We start from the raw sequence: 17,245 nt of genomic DNA on the forward strand, positions 1-17,245 counted from the left end.
GCTCGCGGCCGGTCCCTCGCGAGCCGCCGTAGCGCGCCCGCCCCGCTCCGTGAGGGAAGCCTGGGCAGCCCAGGCCGCAGCGGCGCCGCCGCCGCCGCCCCGCCTGATGTGAGCGGCCCCGGGCCGGGGGCAGCGAGCGCGGCCATGAAGAAAGACGTGCGGATCCTGCTGGTGGGAGAACGTGAGTGCCGAGGCAGGAGGGCCGGGGAAAGGCGCGGGCCGCCGGCTGTCACATCGCCCCGGTTCCGTGAGGCTCTGCCCGGCCCGGGCGAGCCCGGGGCAGCGCCGGCCCCGCGGGACCAGCAGAGGTTGGGGCGGGCTCGCTGTGACCTCGGAGCGCGGCCTGGAGCCCCTCCGCTCCCTGCTCTGGGCACCAGCACGGCCGGCACTTGCTGGAATTGTGCTTCTTGGACGTCCCTGGAGATGACACCGGGGTGAAATTCTAGCTCCGTATTTGGCCACGGCCTGTTTAAACTTTTAGTTTCCTTTTTATTTTATTCTTTTGTGGCTTTTTTCTTTTTTTTTTTTTTTTTTTTTTTTTTTTACTCATGTGAAAACCACACTTGCATGTTTCCCATTTACTTTGGAAATGAGTGGTCTGATGTGCTTCTAGTGGTTATAGGTCGGGTATTGTGGATTTAGGGCCAGGGACTCCCGATCACTTTTTTTGCTTTTATCTTTCTTCGTGACCTTGGATAAATAGCACACACATACGGCATGCCAGAGCTACTGTTGGTCTGGATTTTTTCATGTGTTCCTAAAATTGTGTCCTGAAATTCACGCTTAGGTACCTGAATAATTGACAAGGCTTGCAGAGGCTCAGCCTTTTCATCGGTATAAATAGCAGCAAGGAGGTTCTGTTAGTTTGCAAAGTGAGCTTAAGTTCCTCGAGGGGAAAGAATACAGAGTAATTACCAAGTGTTATTAGTAAAATTACCTAGTTATACTAAGAATGTGGTACTACTGACAAAGCTTTCCTGAGGATTGAATGCCCCATATATATTTATAGTGCAGTTTATGCTGTTGTTTTATAGTGCAGGTTGGTTCTGTCTGTACTGCATAGAAAGGCTCTCTGTGACTTTTCTAGGGAGGAATCTTGAGGGAGCTGTCACTGTACAGAAAGAGCTAACCCATTAAGATTGTATTGGTTTAGTTTTGCATGACTGTGTTTAGGAATTGGTGCCATTGAATACACAGTTTAATTCCTCTTTAGAATACATGCCCGATTTACCTCACTGCAAGGCTGTGTTCTGGGCTGGCTCTGTGCAGTTTCAGCACAGGTGTAACAGGTACTTTGTTTTGGCTACAAGGTTCACAGTGTGTCCAAATGGGAACGTTAAAGATACAGGTTTCTTAAATACAGCAATGTGTAGTAAATGGCACACATCAGAGATTGTGAGGATCTCTGTGTTACACTTTTGTTTGACTTGTAGTGAGGAGGAGGGAGAAATTTGTTTTACAAATTGGTAAAACTTGTCAGTTATAGTGCCAGTCCTGACTTGTGTGTTATGTATATTTATTGGTCTGAAACCACAAGTTAGTCCAGACCATATAAAACTTGTTAGATGGTAACAGCAGACCATCAGGTTCAGAATCTGAAATATGCCAAGAATTCTTTATTGTAAGCCTGTTCCAAAACTCAGCCTTTTTCATCCCCGGTTGTCCACAGTTTAAGTTGGTTTAGTCCTCGTACACAGGGTACAAACATCAATTTTTAATAATAAGTAATTTTCAGAATATTTCAGCATGTTATGCAGCATGATATAAAAGACATATATGAGGAAAAAGACAAATTAACTGTCATAAAGTGCTGTGCTGCTTTGCTTCATTCCAGTAAGCTCATACTGTTTAGGCTGTTATTTCTAAGACTATAAACAGATTGGGAAAGACAGAGGGTTGACCTAGATTTGAACAAAATAACCCAAATCTCTATACTAGAACCTATGGATTTTCATAAAACTCAAGGAACTCTAGAAAGTTCTAGCACTTCTAAATACTGAACATTTACTCACCAGTAACACATAATTTTCTATTTCCAGACATAAGAAGTGGGTTTCTATATCTGCAAAGCCAGTTTTGCCACTGTTTCAAGTTAGAACTGTCTTGGTCAGCTGCAAAATACACATCACTATTTTCACTAAAATTAATAACTTTACTTTCCTGTAAGGAAAGTACTCATCTTTTTTCTGTATGGAAATAGGAGAGCTTCTGAAGCTCCTTCAATTCTGTCGGGATGAAAATTAAGATGGAGTTGATGCAGAAGGATGCCTGCAGTTTAAGTTACGATTTTAGCTCATTTGAGTGTCTCTGATGGAAACACAACTGCATTGCTATTGGGAAACCTGCAACCTGATTCTCTGCAGGGAGTACCACCAGGGAAAAGTTTACAGCTCTTCTCTGTAAGGAAAACAGAAATCTTTCTCCTCAGAATAGCTTTTCTTTGCTTTTCATAATTTTATTACAACTACTCTTTACCGTGGTGAGTTAAAGAGAAGTTTTTATTTCTGGATGTCAGAACATGTTACTGTGCCAAAAATAGACCTAGATAAGTTGAATATACGCTGACTGGATCATCAGTAACACCAATTCCTGCACAAAATCAACCAGTGGCACAATCACACCTCTTTGTCTTCCATATTCAGAATTCTATACAATTACATGGAGAACTGTAAATGCAGTGATATCAGCAGAACAACTTCTGTTACCTGGTGACATTTTCTGTTGGTTTCAGTAGGAACAGTGACCCAGGCTCTGACTGACGGTGAGCAGTGCCTTGGTTGGTAGCACATTCTTGCTGGCAGAGGTGCTGGTACATCCAGGGTGAACTTGAGTTTTCCTTGAAATTGAGAGCTGTTGCAAATAGACACTCCCAGAGGATATTTGAATATGAACATTTTGGTTTTTAAGAAATGCCTCAAAACCAAATAAAGCAGTAATAGTCTTACAAGGCTTCTAGAGGACCAGAAAATTGACAGATGAAGGGCTTTAGAGAGAGCGAAACTCTGAGAGAAGTTACCAGTTCTTGCTTTTGAGTGGTCACACCAGAACTTCTCAAAACCAGGCAACTAAGTTGTGATGGTAGAAGTCTGAACTTTGCAGGTAAACAAAGTCATTTATTTAATTGAATGGTGTTGGGTGGGTACTGAAGCTGAAATGATCATCTTGGATTAAGAAAACTATGACTTCAGAAGGGTTGGTGGCTTGGGGTATTTTTCACTTTCAGTGGGAGACAAGCTCATTTGTATGAAAGAGATTAAGCTCTTGAACTTTAAAAATAGTCAAAGTAGTGGAGACTTTGTTTCTGCGCTCTTGTCCGTCTCTCATCCTTGGTATTTTAGGACTAAAGTGCAATCATCGTATCAAGAATTCTATAAAAGCAGTTAATTTCTACATGCTTTTCTGTGTGTTTTCTTTGTTTCTATTTCTGAAGTTATATTGAAGAATTTCTGATTTGTTTTGATTATTTGTTAGTTTCAGTGTTCTATGTTAAGGTTAAAACTGGCAATTCTTCTGTGTAAGGCAGAGCAGAATTTACTTCCCTTCTGGAGGAAATGCAGAAGTGGGAGATGGAGGCCAAATTTTTGCAATAAAGGAATTATGAGAATATTGCTATCATCCATATTTAATATGATTAAACAACAGCTTAAAAACTTTTTATGTGGTGAATTGGGAAATGTTTTTAAATTCCTCCCATTTTAAGATAGGGTACAACTGTTAAGTTTAACAAAATAAATTATCTAATATCTGTTTTTAATGCTTTTGCAGCCAGAGTTGGGAAGACATCACTAATTATGTCTCTTGTCAGTGAGGAATTCCCAGAAGAGGTAGAGCACTTTTATTTGTTTTCTAAGTTTTATTTCTATCCTGTCATATAATAAGTTAATAGACTCTGCTCTGAAGTAATGTTTAAAAACAAAATAAAGTTTAAATTGGGAAAGGTGACTTAAGGAAGAGCGAGGTAGGAAAGTTTAAATATATCGCTGCATGAAGATTAGAAATTCAAGTTTTATCTAAGTGTCTTTCTTATTTTTCATATTGCTAATTAAAAAAGTTGGTTTATATGTGATGAATGGTAGTCTCTTTAAAGAGCTGCATATTTCAATGAGAGACACATAAATGGGAAGGTGCTGAAAGAGACAGGACCATCAATTATTTGTGGGGGTATAACTTCGCCATCTTTTGTAACTAAGCAACACATTGCCTTTACTTATGTCTTTAAAGAATGTTTTATTGACTCTTGAAGTAAAAACTGCAGAAGAAACTACTTCTATATATTATTCCTTTAAAAAGCAGCACATAGTTTTCTTTGCTGCATATAAAGAACAACAGCTGCTGCAAATAGTTAAGCTTTTTACACATAAACATGAATGTTTATTTCTTCTGATCACAGGTCTTAAAATAGACATCATGTGCTGCTCTTTGAATCTACTCTGCTCTGGGTTTAATGCAAATCAGTAGGTTACCACAGTTCAGGAGTCAAGACTGGATTGTAAACAGAACTGAATTTTGTTAACATAATTGAATTTAGTTCCTAACCTTGCAGGTAAAAAGGAGATCCAGTTCCTTTGGCAGGTAGTTTCTCACTGTATTTAGTGAGTTGTAGTCCTCTGTTTACTTCTCAGCTTCTTCCTGCAGTATAACTTAGAGTATTTATCTATATTTGCATGTAGAGAAAAAGCATAATTTATAACACAAGATCCCCCTGAAACTACAGAAAAAACTTTTGTAAAAACACTGCATCCTATAAAAGCTGCTGAAAGAGACCTGCCCAGTTCCTCAGGCTAGTCAGGCAGATCAGAGCAACATTATGGAGTCTAACAGGCACTTCAGGCTTGGAAATAAGTGTTTAATGTACAGGGTGTTATCAGTAACCACTCTTGAGGAAGATCTGAGCAGAGCATGAAGCTTTACAGAGACATACTTGGGTGATTGACTTTTCTTTTTCCCTTGTTTTGCTAAAAGTAAAGTATCATGAAAGTTCAGTGTCAACAGGTGAAAGGCAAGAAATAGACAGGAGATTCTCATTAAAATCAGGTTAATGTTGATTGTTCCTGAATATGGATTAGTGTTCCTTTGAAAAAAGGGCTGTCAGAGTTTACAGCATTTTTCAGAATTAGCTTTTTTTACCATCATGTTTTGCTTTGCAGGTTTTTCTGAATTTAATGTTTAGCACTGTCAGAAGCACAGACGTTGTCAGGTTACAATTGTGTAATAATTGAGACTTGTATTTTGTCTGTCATGCTTGTTTAGGTGTTGGATAGAGTGGGTTTGAGTTTTACAGAAGTATTCATTGAATGTATCCTTAACAGCATTGCTTTTCTGCGAAGCATGCAGCAAGTTCCATTGTTATATAGTATATAGATGTAGAATAGTATATGTAGCAACTAGACAGGTAAAAAATGAGAAGGTAGCAGTGACTTTTAGTACTTTAAAAAAAGAAAACCAAACAAAAATACTCAAATAGCTAAACAACTTGAACAACTAATATTAGTTGCTCTGTTTAAAGCTGACTAAATGGCAGCTGTGTTATATGACTTTTTTCACCATCTGGATTATCTTGAAAGGTTCTTTCTTGCTGTTCCTTTCAACCCCAGGTTCCACCCCGAGCTGAAGAAATCACCATTCCAGCAGATGTCACTCCTGAAAGAGTGCCAACCCACATAGTGGATTATTCAGGTAGGGACTGCTCAGTACCATCACTGATTTGCTGTAGAATTGTTTGACTCAACAGTCCCTGTCACAGTCAGACAGGTCTGGGACCAGAGCTACAGGTGGCAGAAGCTTGGCATAAAGTAGAAACTTCCTGAATTTCTAAGTTAGGACACGTCATAATTTTGTGTCAGTTTACTCTTCTGTGTTTTTTTCTTGTATTTTAATCTTACTACTGAATAGATAACTAGATGCACTCTGAAGGTTCATGTGCTATCATAAATCTGTGCAACTATTGCACAGCTAGAAAAACCCTTCTACCATTTACAGTGCAAGCCAAAGAGTCAGGCCATGTCAGCAGGTACCTTCCTGTCTTCTCTCCCGTCACTGCTGAGGAAATAATCTTTGATGTATTTAACCACCTGGGAAAAGAAATAATGCTTTGTTGATGTTGTTGTTGTTGGACTTGATCTTAAATTTTATGTGGAGTGAGTTTTTCTTTCTATTGACTGAATTTTTCATAGATTCAGTTAACAGAAGCTTGATATCACTATAAAAATTATCACTGCTGTAGTAAAATCAACATATGTCATATTCTGATATAAAAGGTTGCATTATAGAAGGAAGGGACTGTTGAGAAATGTAGAAGGATGCTAACTGTGACTTGTTCCAGAGAGAACCTGTCTACAAATATAATTATTCCTGTTCAAAATAGCTGTAAAAAATTGATGTACAACAGACTTTTTCTGTCTTATGAATTAGTGGACCAATTTAATAACTGTTTTAGAAGGAGCACTCATTAGAATATTTTATAAAAAGAAGTTTAAATAACAAGGCTTTGACATACCTGTCTCAAGAGCGTTCTGAAATACAGTAGTTCAGTTTCAGAATTTATTTTGATTATGTTTGCAGAAGTTTTAGTATTAATTAATAACTTATTCTGTCAAATGCAGAAGCAGAGCAAAGTGATGAGCAGCTTTACCATGAAATATCACAGGTAAGTATATTTTAGTGTTTGCTAGAAAATGTGTTTCCTAGTTTAGGAAAAGTATTTCCTTTGAAGTTCTCTTCATTAGATGGGCTTCAGTTTGAATTGAAGGAAAAAAAACTTTCTTGCTTGGCATTTTCTATTTTGTTTTGTTACTTGTGCTATAGGAAAGATGTATTTATTTAAGAAATCTTAAATAAAGTAGGTAGGTACTGGCACTGTGTTGGTGAATTGAGCTTTGTCCTTCCAAGTGAAAGGACAGAACCTAAATATCCTTTAATCAGCAAGCCAGTTCTGCATAAATAATTCTACCTTGAAAAGATCCATTTTGCTTCTATCACACAGTACTATTGCATTTATGAATAGCACAGGCTTCTTGGTGACTTTGTCATCCCTTCTGATTCCTATTTTCAGTTCTTTCTGAGCACCTTTGCACATTTTCTGCACAGTCTGTCATGGTGTTGTGTTCCATTTCTGGCATTTAGTTTGGTGCTTCAGTGGAGGCTGCACATTATGACTCTTCAGTTTCGATTTCCTGATGGCACAGGTCTCTGCAGGCACAAGCTGTGACTGTCACACTGCAAGACAGGCTTTTGGGCACTTCTCACCATATAAGTTCTTTGTTTTAACCTTGCTGTTCAGGCTCCAAGTAGCTTAAACAAGCCAGGAACAGAGTTCTATAGTGGGTTTACTCTGATGTTGTTTTCTATGGTTTTTAATTGTCTGTGTTGCTCAGGGGTTTCTGAACTCTGGTATTCCATGCCTTTCCTTTCTTTTCATTACAGGCAAATGTGATTTGTATAGTCTATGCTGTTAACAACAAGAATTCTATTGATAAGGTACAGTAACACTTTTTATCCCGTTATTGAGATGTAACTTGTGCACTGTTAATTGATGTCAAGCTGAAATCTGGATTAGACATTTCAAATGTTTGAGATGGAGTTTGAGATCAGCTGTTAAGAGAATGAAGAGATGCGAGTTTGCTTTTGTTCCATTTCAACCTGCGAGTTTTCAGTCATTTCACTTGTCTGAGAAAGTTGCTCATTAATCAGCTCCAATTTTTGTTTCCTCCTTTGTGGGTCAGTATATGCCTTTTTGGGAAAGAAGCAGTAGCAGTTGTAATGAAACTTGTGCACAGTTCAGTCATATTTAATTTGAATATGTATTTTTAATGTCTGTTTTTAATCCCACTTTAGGTAACGAGTCGATGGATTCCTCTCATCAATGAAAGGACAGACAAAGATAGCAGGTGCTTAAGTAAAGATGAGAAGTGTGAATTAGGCTGCACATCGATGGGTGTCAATGAACAGTGTTGAGGATGTTAATTGTTTAAGAAAATCAAATACTAAACTTAAAGTTTATATAAGAAGTCCAAGCAGCAAGAAATTTGAAGTATGTAGGTCTGTTATATGTGCCAGCAATGTTATTTATTTTGAATTTTATGAGCAGCTTTTACCAGGTGTGTTTATATTTGCTGTGGTATAACTGGCTTTGGCTCTGTGATCTGTATAGCTTTTCTATTGATGCTGGTTTGGGTAATAACAATCTGATTAGTTACTGTTGTATTTAAATGTGTGGAATCAACAAGAAGTACATTTTGTCTAAGTGTATATCAAAACTTTATTTAAACTGCTGTCATTTAGTTTTGCCCATTGCCTCCAGTGGCATTTAATCGCATCTTGAAAATAATACAGTGATTTCTGATGGGACATAAAATGCTAAATTAAGATACATATTTTTATCCATCTATCTTTAAAGCTCTTAATATTCTTTTGTTTTTAGGCTGCCTCTTATATTAGTTGGAAACAAGTCTGATCTAGTGGAGTACAGCAGTATGGAAACTATCCTTCCCATTATGAATCAATATACAGAGATAGAAACGTGTGTAGAGGTATGCAAAACTTTCTGAACCTAAAGCAAGTAACAAAAAATACATTCTTGTCAAGCATGTATGGCAACTCTATAGTAGAAAAAAGGATTCTTATTTTTTCCAAACTAAATATTTCAAACATGAGTAATTATAATAGTGAATTTATATGTTATCTTCCTTTAGGGAAGATAACACTATTGTATAATCAAATGTTACTGTCAAATTCTAATATTTAGAGCCTCCTCACATACTTCCCTTTAACAAGGTTTTTTAATTTAATATTAAGCCAGATGTCTGCAAAGTATTCAAAATAGATTTAATATGTGTGGATATGTCTCTTTGGTTCTTTTCCCAAAGTAGATACAGCTTTTTTATTTCTGTTCTTGGTATGACAGCGAATTGTAGTGAAACCTCATTTTTTAATTAATTGAATGGGTACAGGGGCTGGACATCTTTTTTCCAAACCAGCCCTTTACTGACAGGAGGGGACTAAGTCTTTAAAGATTTGATGCTTACTTAAATTTCAGAAGAAATTGCCAAGTAGTCAAGAAACTAGCTCATCAGTGTGAGGATTTCTCTTTCAGTGTTCAGCCAAAAACTTGAAGAATATATCTGAACTATTTTATTATGCACAGAAAGCTGTTCTACATCCTACGGGTCCTCTTTATTGTCCAGAGGAGAAAGAGGTATTTATCCATAGATTCTCAGAGCAAATAATTTGGCGGGGGGGGAGATGAATCACTTTCCTGTTCTTTCCTTTTCAGTGGATTTTGCATCTCTTAGTGTGTTCTGTTACCAGCACTTCACCCCCAAATGTCAGGCATTGCATCCCAGAACCATGGGGTTTGTTTTGTGATGTATGAACCTGACCTGTCTTTCCGTTTAAAGCAGTGAAGACAGTTTTTGTTGCCCGTGTGAGCTGCTAGGTAAAACGAGAAGCTTTGCTAATGGCTTTCAGCCAATGTAATGTGACCCAAATTATGTCTTCAGTTCTTCTTTAGATGTACATTTCACAGGAACTCCATTTATTTCAGGGGAAACACTCTAGACTTGGCCTGATAATAATTTTTTTCTTGAGAATCTTGTGAAACTTTGGCAAAATGGATAAGAAACAAGTGATGAGTCTGGTTTTTAGGTATCAGGTGGTTAGCTGAGTGTATTATGAATGAGTATTTTTTAAAAAAAAATTTCCTGGGGAAATACAAATAAAATCTCTAATTGTATCCATTTAGTATTGGGAAGTAGTAAAGTTGCTTCAGCTGTAAATACTTTGTTAAGTAGAGAATCAGAGAATAACCCTGTTTTGATTTCTTCCATCAGAATCATCTATATGAGTTAGTAATGTTGTGATAAAATTGTTGTGCTGAAATCTTTTTGGTTTTCCAAAACCAATCACTATGCAATCTATGTGACCTCTGTGAAGAGAAGAGTCCATCATCACAGTAGTTGTTGGGAGAGAATTACCAGTGTCTGTTTTCCTTCACTTGGAAGGTATCCTAGCAGTTCTTTTGTCCTAGAGATAGTCCATATGCTCAATGCTTTGCCTGGTAGATGAATGAGCCCTGTGAAGGTTTTCAGTATTTGATGTTTGAAGCGAGCTGGCTGTAGTTGTAGACCTGTTTAGTTTTGCAAAGCACTGGGATCTTAAGGGGTTGTTTTTCCCCCACCAAAAAATGTTTTGGGGGGAAAAAATATTTAGTTGTTTCTTAAAGTTTTCTATGGCAATAAGACTGAATTTAAAGAACTGAGTTTTATTTTTTTTAAATAATTAGTAGTGCAACCTTCAGCTTGTGAAGAGCTTGAGATTCTTCTAATAATTGAACAGAAAAACATTTAATGTGTAATTTCTTTAAAATTATGGAGATAATTTTACTAAATATTTTTTTTTTTTTATTTCCTCTTGCTTTTTACTTATGCGTACTTGTGAATGAGTGTTTCTGTTCTGAAACTGTAAATGAAGACTAGTGTGTGTTTCCATGTGATTGAGCTGCCTGGTGTCATTCAGTGTAATCTTTTTATATTCAAGCTTAGAAAGATACTGAACTTCATTTTATTCCTTAGATGAAACCTGCCTGTATTAAAGCATTGACTCGCATTTTTAGAATTTCTGATCAAGATAATGATGGTACTCTCAACGATGCAGAGCTCAACTTCTTTCAGGTACCTCTCTAGCTTATCTTTCCACCATGCTTAAAGGTGAATTGTATAATTCTAGAAAAACAAGTGATTGGTTTTGAATAAATAATAGGAAGGTGAACTGTAAGGGAATCAGGCCTAAATACTAGGTCTTAAGTGCAGCATAGAAGAATGGATTTGTAAAGACAGAAATGAAATTATTTTTATTTCTTACCGTTGTTCAAGTTTGAGTTCAAGAGCAAAATTTAAAAAATCTATCCATGTACTTAAAAATAAAATGCAATTTGTACACCTTTATTTCCACTAAAAAAATTGGATTGTCCTTAACTAGCTTATCAGAATGTTTAAGGCTGTATTTCATACAGGACATGCTATTTGTCCAGCTCAGTAGCCAGTTGTCCTAACATGCTGCTTTTGGGTTTTGTGTTAGAGAATTTGTTTCAATACACCATTGGCACCTCAGGCTTTGGAAGATGTAAAGAACGTAGTCAGGAAAAACCTAAGTGATGGAGTTGCAGATAATGGATTGACATTAAAAGGTGAGTCTTATTTAACTCCTAAAAGATGTGTCTTTATACAGTTGATAATCACTCTTACTTGAAAAAAGTGGTCTTTTGGAATATGATCTCCGTCTTGATTTTCAGACTGCAAGAGCTGAGCATACTAAATAGTGATATCTCGGTGTTCTTTGAGCCCTGGGAAGTGCCAAACAAAACTCCTACCCTGTTGTTTTGATACAAGAAAACTAAAAGCAGTCTTCCATGAGACCCCTCTCCAGGTTCCTCCAGGCTAAAGCTTTTTGTTTTAAACTATTGAAAATATTGGGTTTTTTTGTCATAGAGCTCTGAAATGCTACTACTGGAAAAACCAAACAACAACAGAAAACCAAGGGGATTATTTTATAAATATCATGATTTCTGAATGTTCAGTCTGTGTAGATAATGCCCATTATAGATAGGCATTACCCATTAAAATCCTAATTTTCACGCTTTTTTTGTTTCCAAGTCTGATACTGATTCTATTGAAAACACTTGTAGCAGGTAAAGCACTTCAGGGCCTTAAGATTTCACTGGTTTTGATTTTTAGGTTTTCTTTTTCTACACACACTTTTCATTCAGCGAGGAAGGCATGAGACAACTTGGACTGTTTTGCGTCGCTTTGGCTACGATGATGACTTAGAGCTTACACCAGAGTACCTGTTCCCTCCGTATGTACCACTTCAGCTTTCTAAACTTGAGTTTAGGCTGTGCTGCTCCTGCTTTGGCAGAAGGAGAGGGTTATGGCAGTGTGTTAATTTAACACATTGTTATGTCAAGTACCTCCCTTACTTAATGACCACCCAGCCAAAACCTTCATGTGACTGAACACCACGAGGGGAGAATTCCCTTGTGCCAGATCATGTTCTGTTCTCTTTCTTGGTAAGAAAGGTGGCAGAAGAGATTCTGAATACAAAACTGGAACATAAATCTGAGCAGTTGCTTATTGTATGTGGCATTATATTCTAAAAGACTTGTCAGTATTTTCGTAGCATTTGAGACCTATGGAAAAGCCCCAAATTAAAAAGTTAAGGGATTGACCAATTATGTGGCTTCTGGTAGAAAATGTAGCTGCATCATTTTTTATTGAAAAAACCCAAACCCCAAAAAACAAAGCAAACCAACAAATATGTGATTACTGTAGAGCTATATATTATATAATATAAAGGCACTCACTCATCATTTTATAATTCCTAATAAAAAGTGTGTGCTTTGATCTGTGTGAAGATAAATTATTCAAGTTAAGTGCCAAGGTCAGATACTAAATGTTACAATTCATAAAGTATGTATTTTGAGTTTTGATATTCTGTATTTCATAAACAATTAATGCTTCTTGTATTTGTTTTTGTTAAACAGCTTAAAAATTCCCCCTGACTGCACAACAGAACTAAATCATCATGCATACTTGTTTCTTCAAAGTATTTTTGATAAACATGATTTGGTAAGCATTTCATTTGAATGTTCGTGTGTCTTTATATTTACAAGCCTTGGTTTGTCAGGAGTTTTGCTAACAAAAACGTATTTTCATCATGATGCCATTTTATTCAGAAACTGGCGTTAGCTTAATCTGTGGAGCCGGAGCTAACCTGCAGCTTATGATTGTCTACAAGTAGACTTGGCAGTTACAGCTGTAGTACCAAATTGTTTTTAACTAGCTCATACATTTAATCTTATTTAAAAACAAGGAAAGAACAATGATTAAAAAGAAATAAGCTTAGTTTCTTGAATTTTGCAAGTGTACAGCAAGAAAATACCAGTTTAGAATAGACACAAATTATATTATGTCTGATACCATATTTTGTTTCAGGATAGAGATTGTGCTTTATCTCCTGATGAACTGAAAGACTTGTTCAAAGTCTTCCCTTACATGCCATGGGGACCTGATGTGAACAACACAGTTTGTACAAATGAAAGAGGATGGATCACATACCAAGGGTTTCTCTCACAGTGGACGTAAGTGTGATACAGGACATTTTAGTAGTTGTGAATGTTTTGGATATGATCATATCTTTGTAGATTCCTCTAAAAACTGTTGGAAAGAGAAGAAGTTGTATAGTTGAAAATATCCAAACAGTCGAGTTTTTTAGCCATCCAGTGGCTTGATCTTCAGACTGTTGTTATAACCTGTTCAGGATTTGGCCAGTATTTAGTGCTAACAGTCAAGAAGTGTCTCTTCAAAATGTGGAAATCCCTTTGATCTCTGTTGAAATGTTATTGCTGTTGTTCTGCGTCTTAGAGATGGTTTGAAAAATGGTGCTTGATAATGAGTGGGTTTTTTTCCCAATTTAAAATACAGAAAATGAGAAAAACATTATTTGGGGAGATGAGAAAATACAGTGTGGGCTGATAGGCCTTAGCAAGTACTGCCTTCATAGAGTTTGGTGACCAGTAAGACTGGTGAAATTAACACCATTTATTCTCAGAGTCTTTTGTCCTTCAGTACTGCATAGTGCCAGGAATGTTTCTATCATGTCAGTCTGGAGATGGGAGATAAGGATTGTTTCAGTATTACAACGAATTAATACCCCAGATGGTGACAATTGAAAGTTCTTTTGTCTCCTCTGCCAGACTAACCACATACCTGGATGTGCAGCGTTGCCTGGAGTACCTGGGTTATTTAGGGTACTCCATACTTTCAGAACAAGAATCTCAAGCATCAGCAATTACAGGTAATAAAAATTTGATACAATACAGAAATTTAAATTTAGAAATATGCTAAAGAGTAAATTTTTAATGGTTCATCTATTTTCATTTACTCTCTTTTGCTTTCTACTCAAGTGAAACCTTTGATTTAATATTTTTGAGAGATTGTTTTGTGTGCATTTTCATGTTTTCACATGCATTTATATCTCATGAAAAATATTTGTGTTTTTCCAAAAGTGACAAGGGATAAAAAGATAGACCTCCAGAAAAAACAGACTCAGCGAAATGTCTTCCGATGTAATGTTGTTGGAATGAAAGGCTGTGGGAAAAGTGGAGTTCTTCAAGCTCTTCTTGGAAGAAATCTAATAGTAAGAAACATATTGCCTATATTTACCTATATATGCTCTTGAGTTTAGATTAGAGAGCAGAAGTGATTTATCTTAGAGCTTTAAGGGTTATTACTCAGTTTGCAGACTTCTTTGAGGAAATACAGAATTACTAAGAAGGAGTTTGGGGTTTTTTGGTTTAGTTCTATTTTGGCAGTGGCTATTGCGTGCAATGATGACATGTACATCATAGATTATAGCTATGCCTTTCCTTGCAAAAAAACCCAAAGATTACTATAATTTTAATTAATTAATAAATGGGGTAAACCAGCTGTTCAAATCTAACTTGAAGGGAAAAGTTGCTATGGTCTAACATGAAATTCTGCCTTTTCAGAGACAGAGGCAAATACGTGCAGAACACAAATCTTACTATGCCATTAATACAGTCTATGTATATGGACAGGAAAAATACTTGCTGGTAAGGTTGCCTCATTCTTGTTTGTCTAAGACTGGTTAATGTTAAAATTCAGTGAATTACTCAGAGCCTTCTAAATTCATTTTAATTCTGTCTTCTTAACGTGGATTTCCCCCAGTTATTTTCTGTCCCAAATAACTTCTGGGTTTTTTTGTTGATAATTCAGCTGAACCTGGTCAGACCTGTTATTTTTGAAACCTTGATCTTAGTTGTACAAAACCTAGTCCATTTATGAACCCACTGCAGCATATCAAATACATGTCATAAATGATCAGAAGTCAGTCTACCTATTCAGTAAGAAGCATCTGTCACATAGAGTGATTAGAATAGCTAAAATTAGTGTTCAGTGGGAGAAATTAGTTCTTTAAGGCTTGTTCCATTCTAGTTTTCCTTTATGATAATAAGATCTTCTTTCTTTGTTTTCTGAGATCCAGTCCTGCTCTGTGGTTTTCCTCTGTAGGATGAATGCCCATTTCTGTGGGTGTCTAAGCCTTTGTTTTAAAGTAACCATCACTTTTTTTGTTGAGGTGGTGATTGCCTGCAGATGTAATGTTAACAACTCACATATGCTGGCTGCATGGTAAATTCCTACTGTTCTTTTTCATTAAATCTGCCCATTGTCAGTCCATTAGTTTGAAGGATACATAAAAATAAGCCATAAAAATTATGAGATGAGTTACAGAATTCCTTTAACTGCATAATGACAAGCTTTTCTCCCTCTGCAACCATCTTTTTTTCCAGCTACACGATGTCAGTGACTCAGACTTTTTAACTGATGCTGAGACCATATGCGATGCTGTGTGCCTGGTATATGATGTCAGTAATCCTAAATCCTTTGAGTATTGTGCCAGGATTTTTAAGGTTTGTAGAGTTTATATTTACAAACCTCTATATTTATATTTCTTCTCACTGACTAAATATTCAGTATCAGTTACCTGACCTATACACTGGTTCTGGTGCTTAAAAGACATTTTATTTCTAAGTGGTGGTTATGTATCAGGGTGCTTTAGCAGTGGTGCAGTTCTGTTACAAAGCAAACATCTACTTTTCTATGTAAACTGCTCTGCTTCTAGAAAGAAATGCCTGACTTCAGGGCCATGAATATATCTTAATGCTGCTGCAACCAGTGGAATACAGCCTGTTACAGGTTTAATGTGTGATACACTGTTTCTTTCACTTTTTTTCTTTAAATTTGCAGCAGCACTTCATGGACAGCAGAATACCATGTTTAGTGGTAGCTGCCAAGTCCGACTTGCATGAAGTTAGACAGGAATATAGTATTTCTCCTGCTGAATTCTGCAAAAAACACAAAATGCCTCCACCCCAAGCCTTTACTTGTAATACTGCTGATGTGCCGAGTAAGGATATCTTTGTTAAGCTGACAACTATGGCAATGTATCCGTAAGTACTGGAGCTGTTCTGTTTTCCATGTGCATGGTCACACAGCACCACTCACTGCATGCCATCGTTAGCCACAGGATGGAACTGCCTCACTGAGCTTTAGCAACAGAGAGACATGAATGGCCTGAATAGAATATTTAAACTATTGCAAATTGAGGAACTTGGCATATATCCAACACAGAAATCAGTCTCAGCAATTGTTGCTAAGGTGTTTTTGTCTACCCTAGTTCATCCAGCTCATGATGCAAATTCCAACAAACAGGGCTCTGTTTGGTCTGTATTGGAGATACAAAAAGTATATCACTTTTCATACCTTGATATTTTTGAGAGTGAGTTTTACTGTAATCCTTGTTGGTAGCTCAACTCGACAGCTGATAACAAGCAACGGCACCGTCGTGCACAACAGTTTCCCCAATGCACTGCTTAAAGTACATTTTGTTTTCAAGGTGTTTATTACTATGTGCTTCAGTTAATTCATTTAATAAATCTTACAAATTTAATACAATTTTTTTATAAACATCCTTGGACTTCAGGTACAAGACACTTAAACTGAGATTCTCCTTCACTACACCTCTCACTGTTGCTAAACTCATTTTGCATCTCTTTTTTTGGTGGGTGAAGCTTTTAATATCGTGATGAACTACATAAATATTACAGCAGATGGAGTCTAGTATGACAGCTGACATTTGTTTTAAAATAAATAGAACTAATGTCACTTTCACCCAAAATAACAGGGTATTTTTAATTATTTGAAACTGAATTTACTGATTTACTTCTGTAAAGCTTTAGTTTTGTTTTTGGGTTGTTGTTTTTTTTTTCTCTTGTGTTCATTTTGTAGCACTGGAATACTGGGAAACCACTGAGTGTAGCACTGACCAAATGTCTGTCATATCAATATTCCTGCTTCTCCCTTAGTTTTCAAGCATGTGTGTTTGGTAGGGTGGGAAAAATAGAGGCAATGCTCACCCTGTAAAGAGTGCATTCAAAGTGGTAGAAAATGTGGCTTCCTTTCCTTTGAAAAAGGGGTGTTACCTATTGCTGTGCAGATATACTCAGAAGCCTTTAAATGCTTCCCTTTTGTGGGAACTTGTATAAATTCAACAAACATTTTCATTCATGTTTATGTTTTGCTGTTAAGATCTGTATACAGTGGTGACACTAAAATGTCCAAGACGTAGAAACTCTAACCTTTAAATTCTGCACAGCTGTAGTCGTACCCTT

At 36.8% G+C, this 17,245-nt stretch overlaps 1 protein-coding gene across 6 annotated transcripts in view; it reads left to right on the forward strand.

Annotated features, from left to right (window-relative positions):
- Positions 1–17,245, forward strand: part of RHOT1 (ras homolog family member T1) — a 25,700-nt gene continuing 8,455 nt past the window's right edge. For 3 of the 6 annotated variants that reach the window (XM_023938754.2, XM_023938756.2, XM_023938757.2), the window contains exons 1-18: positions 1–181; positions 3,766–3,824; positions 5,595–5,676; positions 6,603–6,646; positions 7,423–7,476; positions 7,834–7,886; positions 8,420–8,528; positions 9,092–9,193; positions 10,569–10,667; positions 11,074–11,182; positions 11,730–11,850; positions 12,536–12,620; positions 12,987–13,132; positions 13,748–13,848; positions 14,060–14,190; positions 14,543–14,626; positions 15,365–15,484; positions 15,822–16,024. In XM_023938754.2, the coding sequence (XP_023794522.1) occupies positions 145–181; positions 3,766–3,824; positions 5,595–5,676; positions 6,603–6,646; positions 7,423–7,476; positions 7,834–7,886; positions 8,420–8,528; positions 9,092–9,193; positions 10,569–10,667; positions 11,074–11,182; positions 11,730–11,850; positions 12,536–12,620; positions 12,987–13,132; positions 13,748–13,848; positions 14,060–14,190; positions 14,543–14,626; positions 15,365–15,484; positions 15,822–16,024 (1,739 nt within the window). In that variant the 5' untranslated portion in view covers positions 1–144. The remainder of the gene's footprint in view (positions 182–3,765; positions 3,825–5,594; positions 5,677–6,602; positions 6,647–7,422; positions 7,477–7,833; positions 7,887–8,419; positions 8,529–9,091; positions 9,194–10,568; positions 10,668–11,073; positions 11,183–11,729; positions 11,851–12,535; positions 12,621–12,986; positions 13,133–13,747; positions 13,849–14,059; positions 14,191–14,542; positions 14,627–15,364; positions 15,485–15,821; positions 16,025–17,245) is intronic. The other 3 variants (XM_023938755.2, XM_086857417.1, XM_086857419.1) reach the window with 1 other exon arrangement.

This window comes from Cyanistes caeruleus, chromosome 19, assembly GCF_971803275.1.
Source record: "Cyanistes caeruleus chromosome 19, bCyaCae1.hap1.1, whole genome shotgun sequence".
Lineage (NCBI taxonomy): Eukaryota > Metazoa > Chordata > Aves > Passeriformes > Paridae > Cyanistes > Cyanistes caeruleus.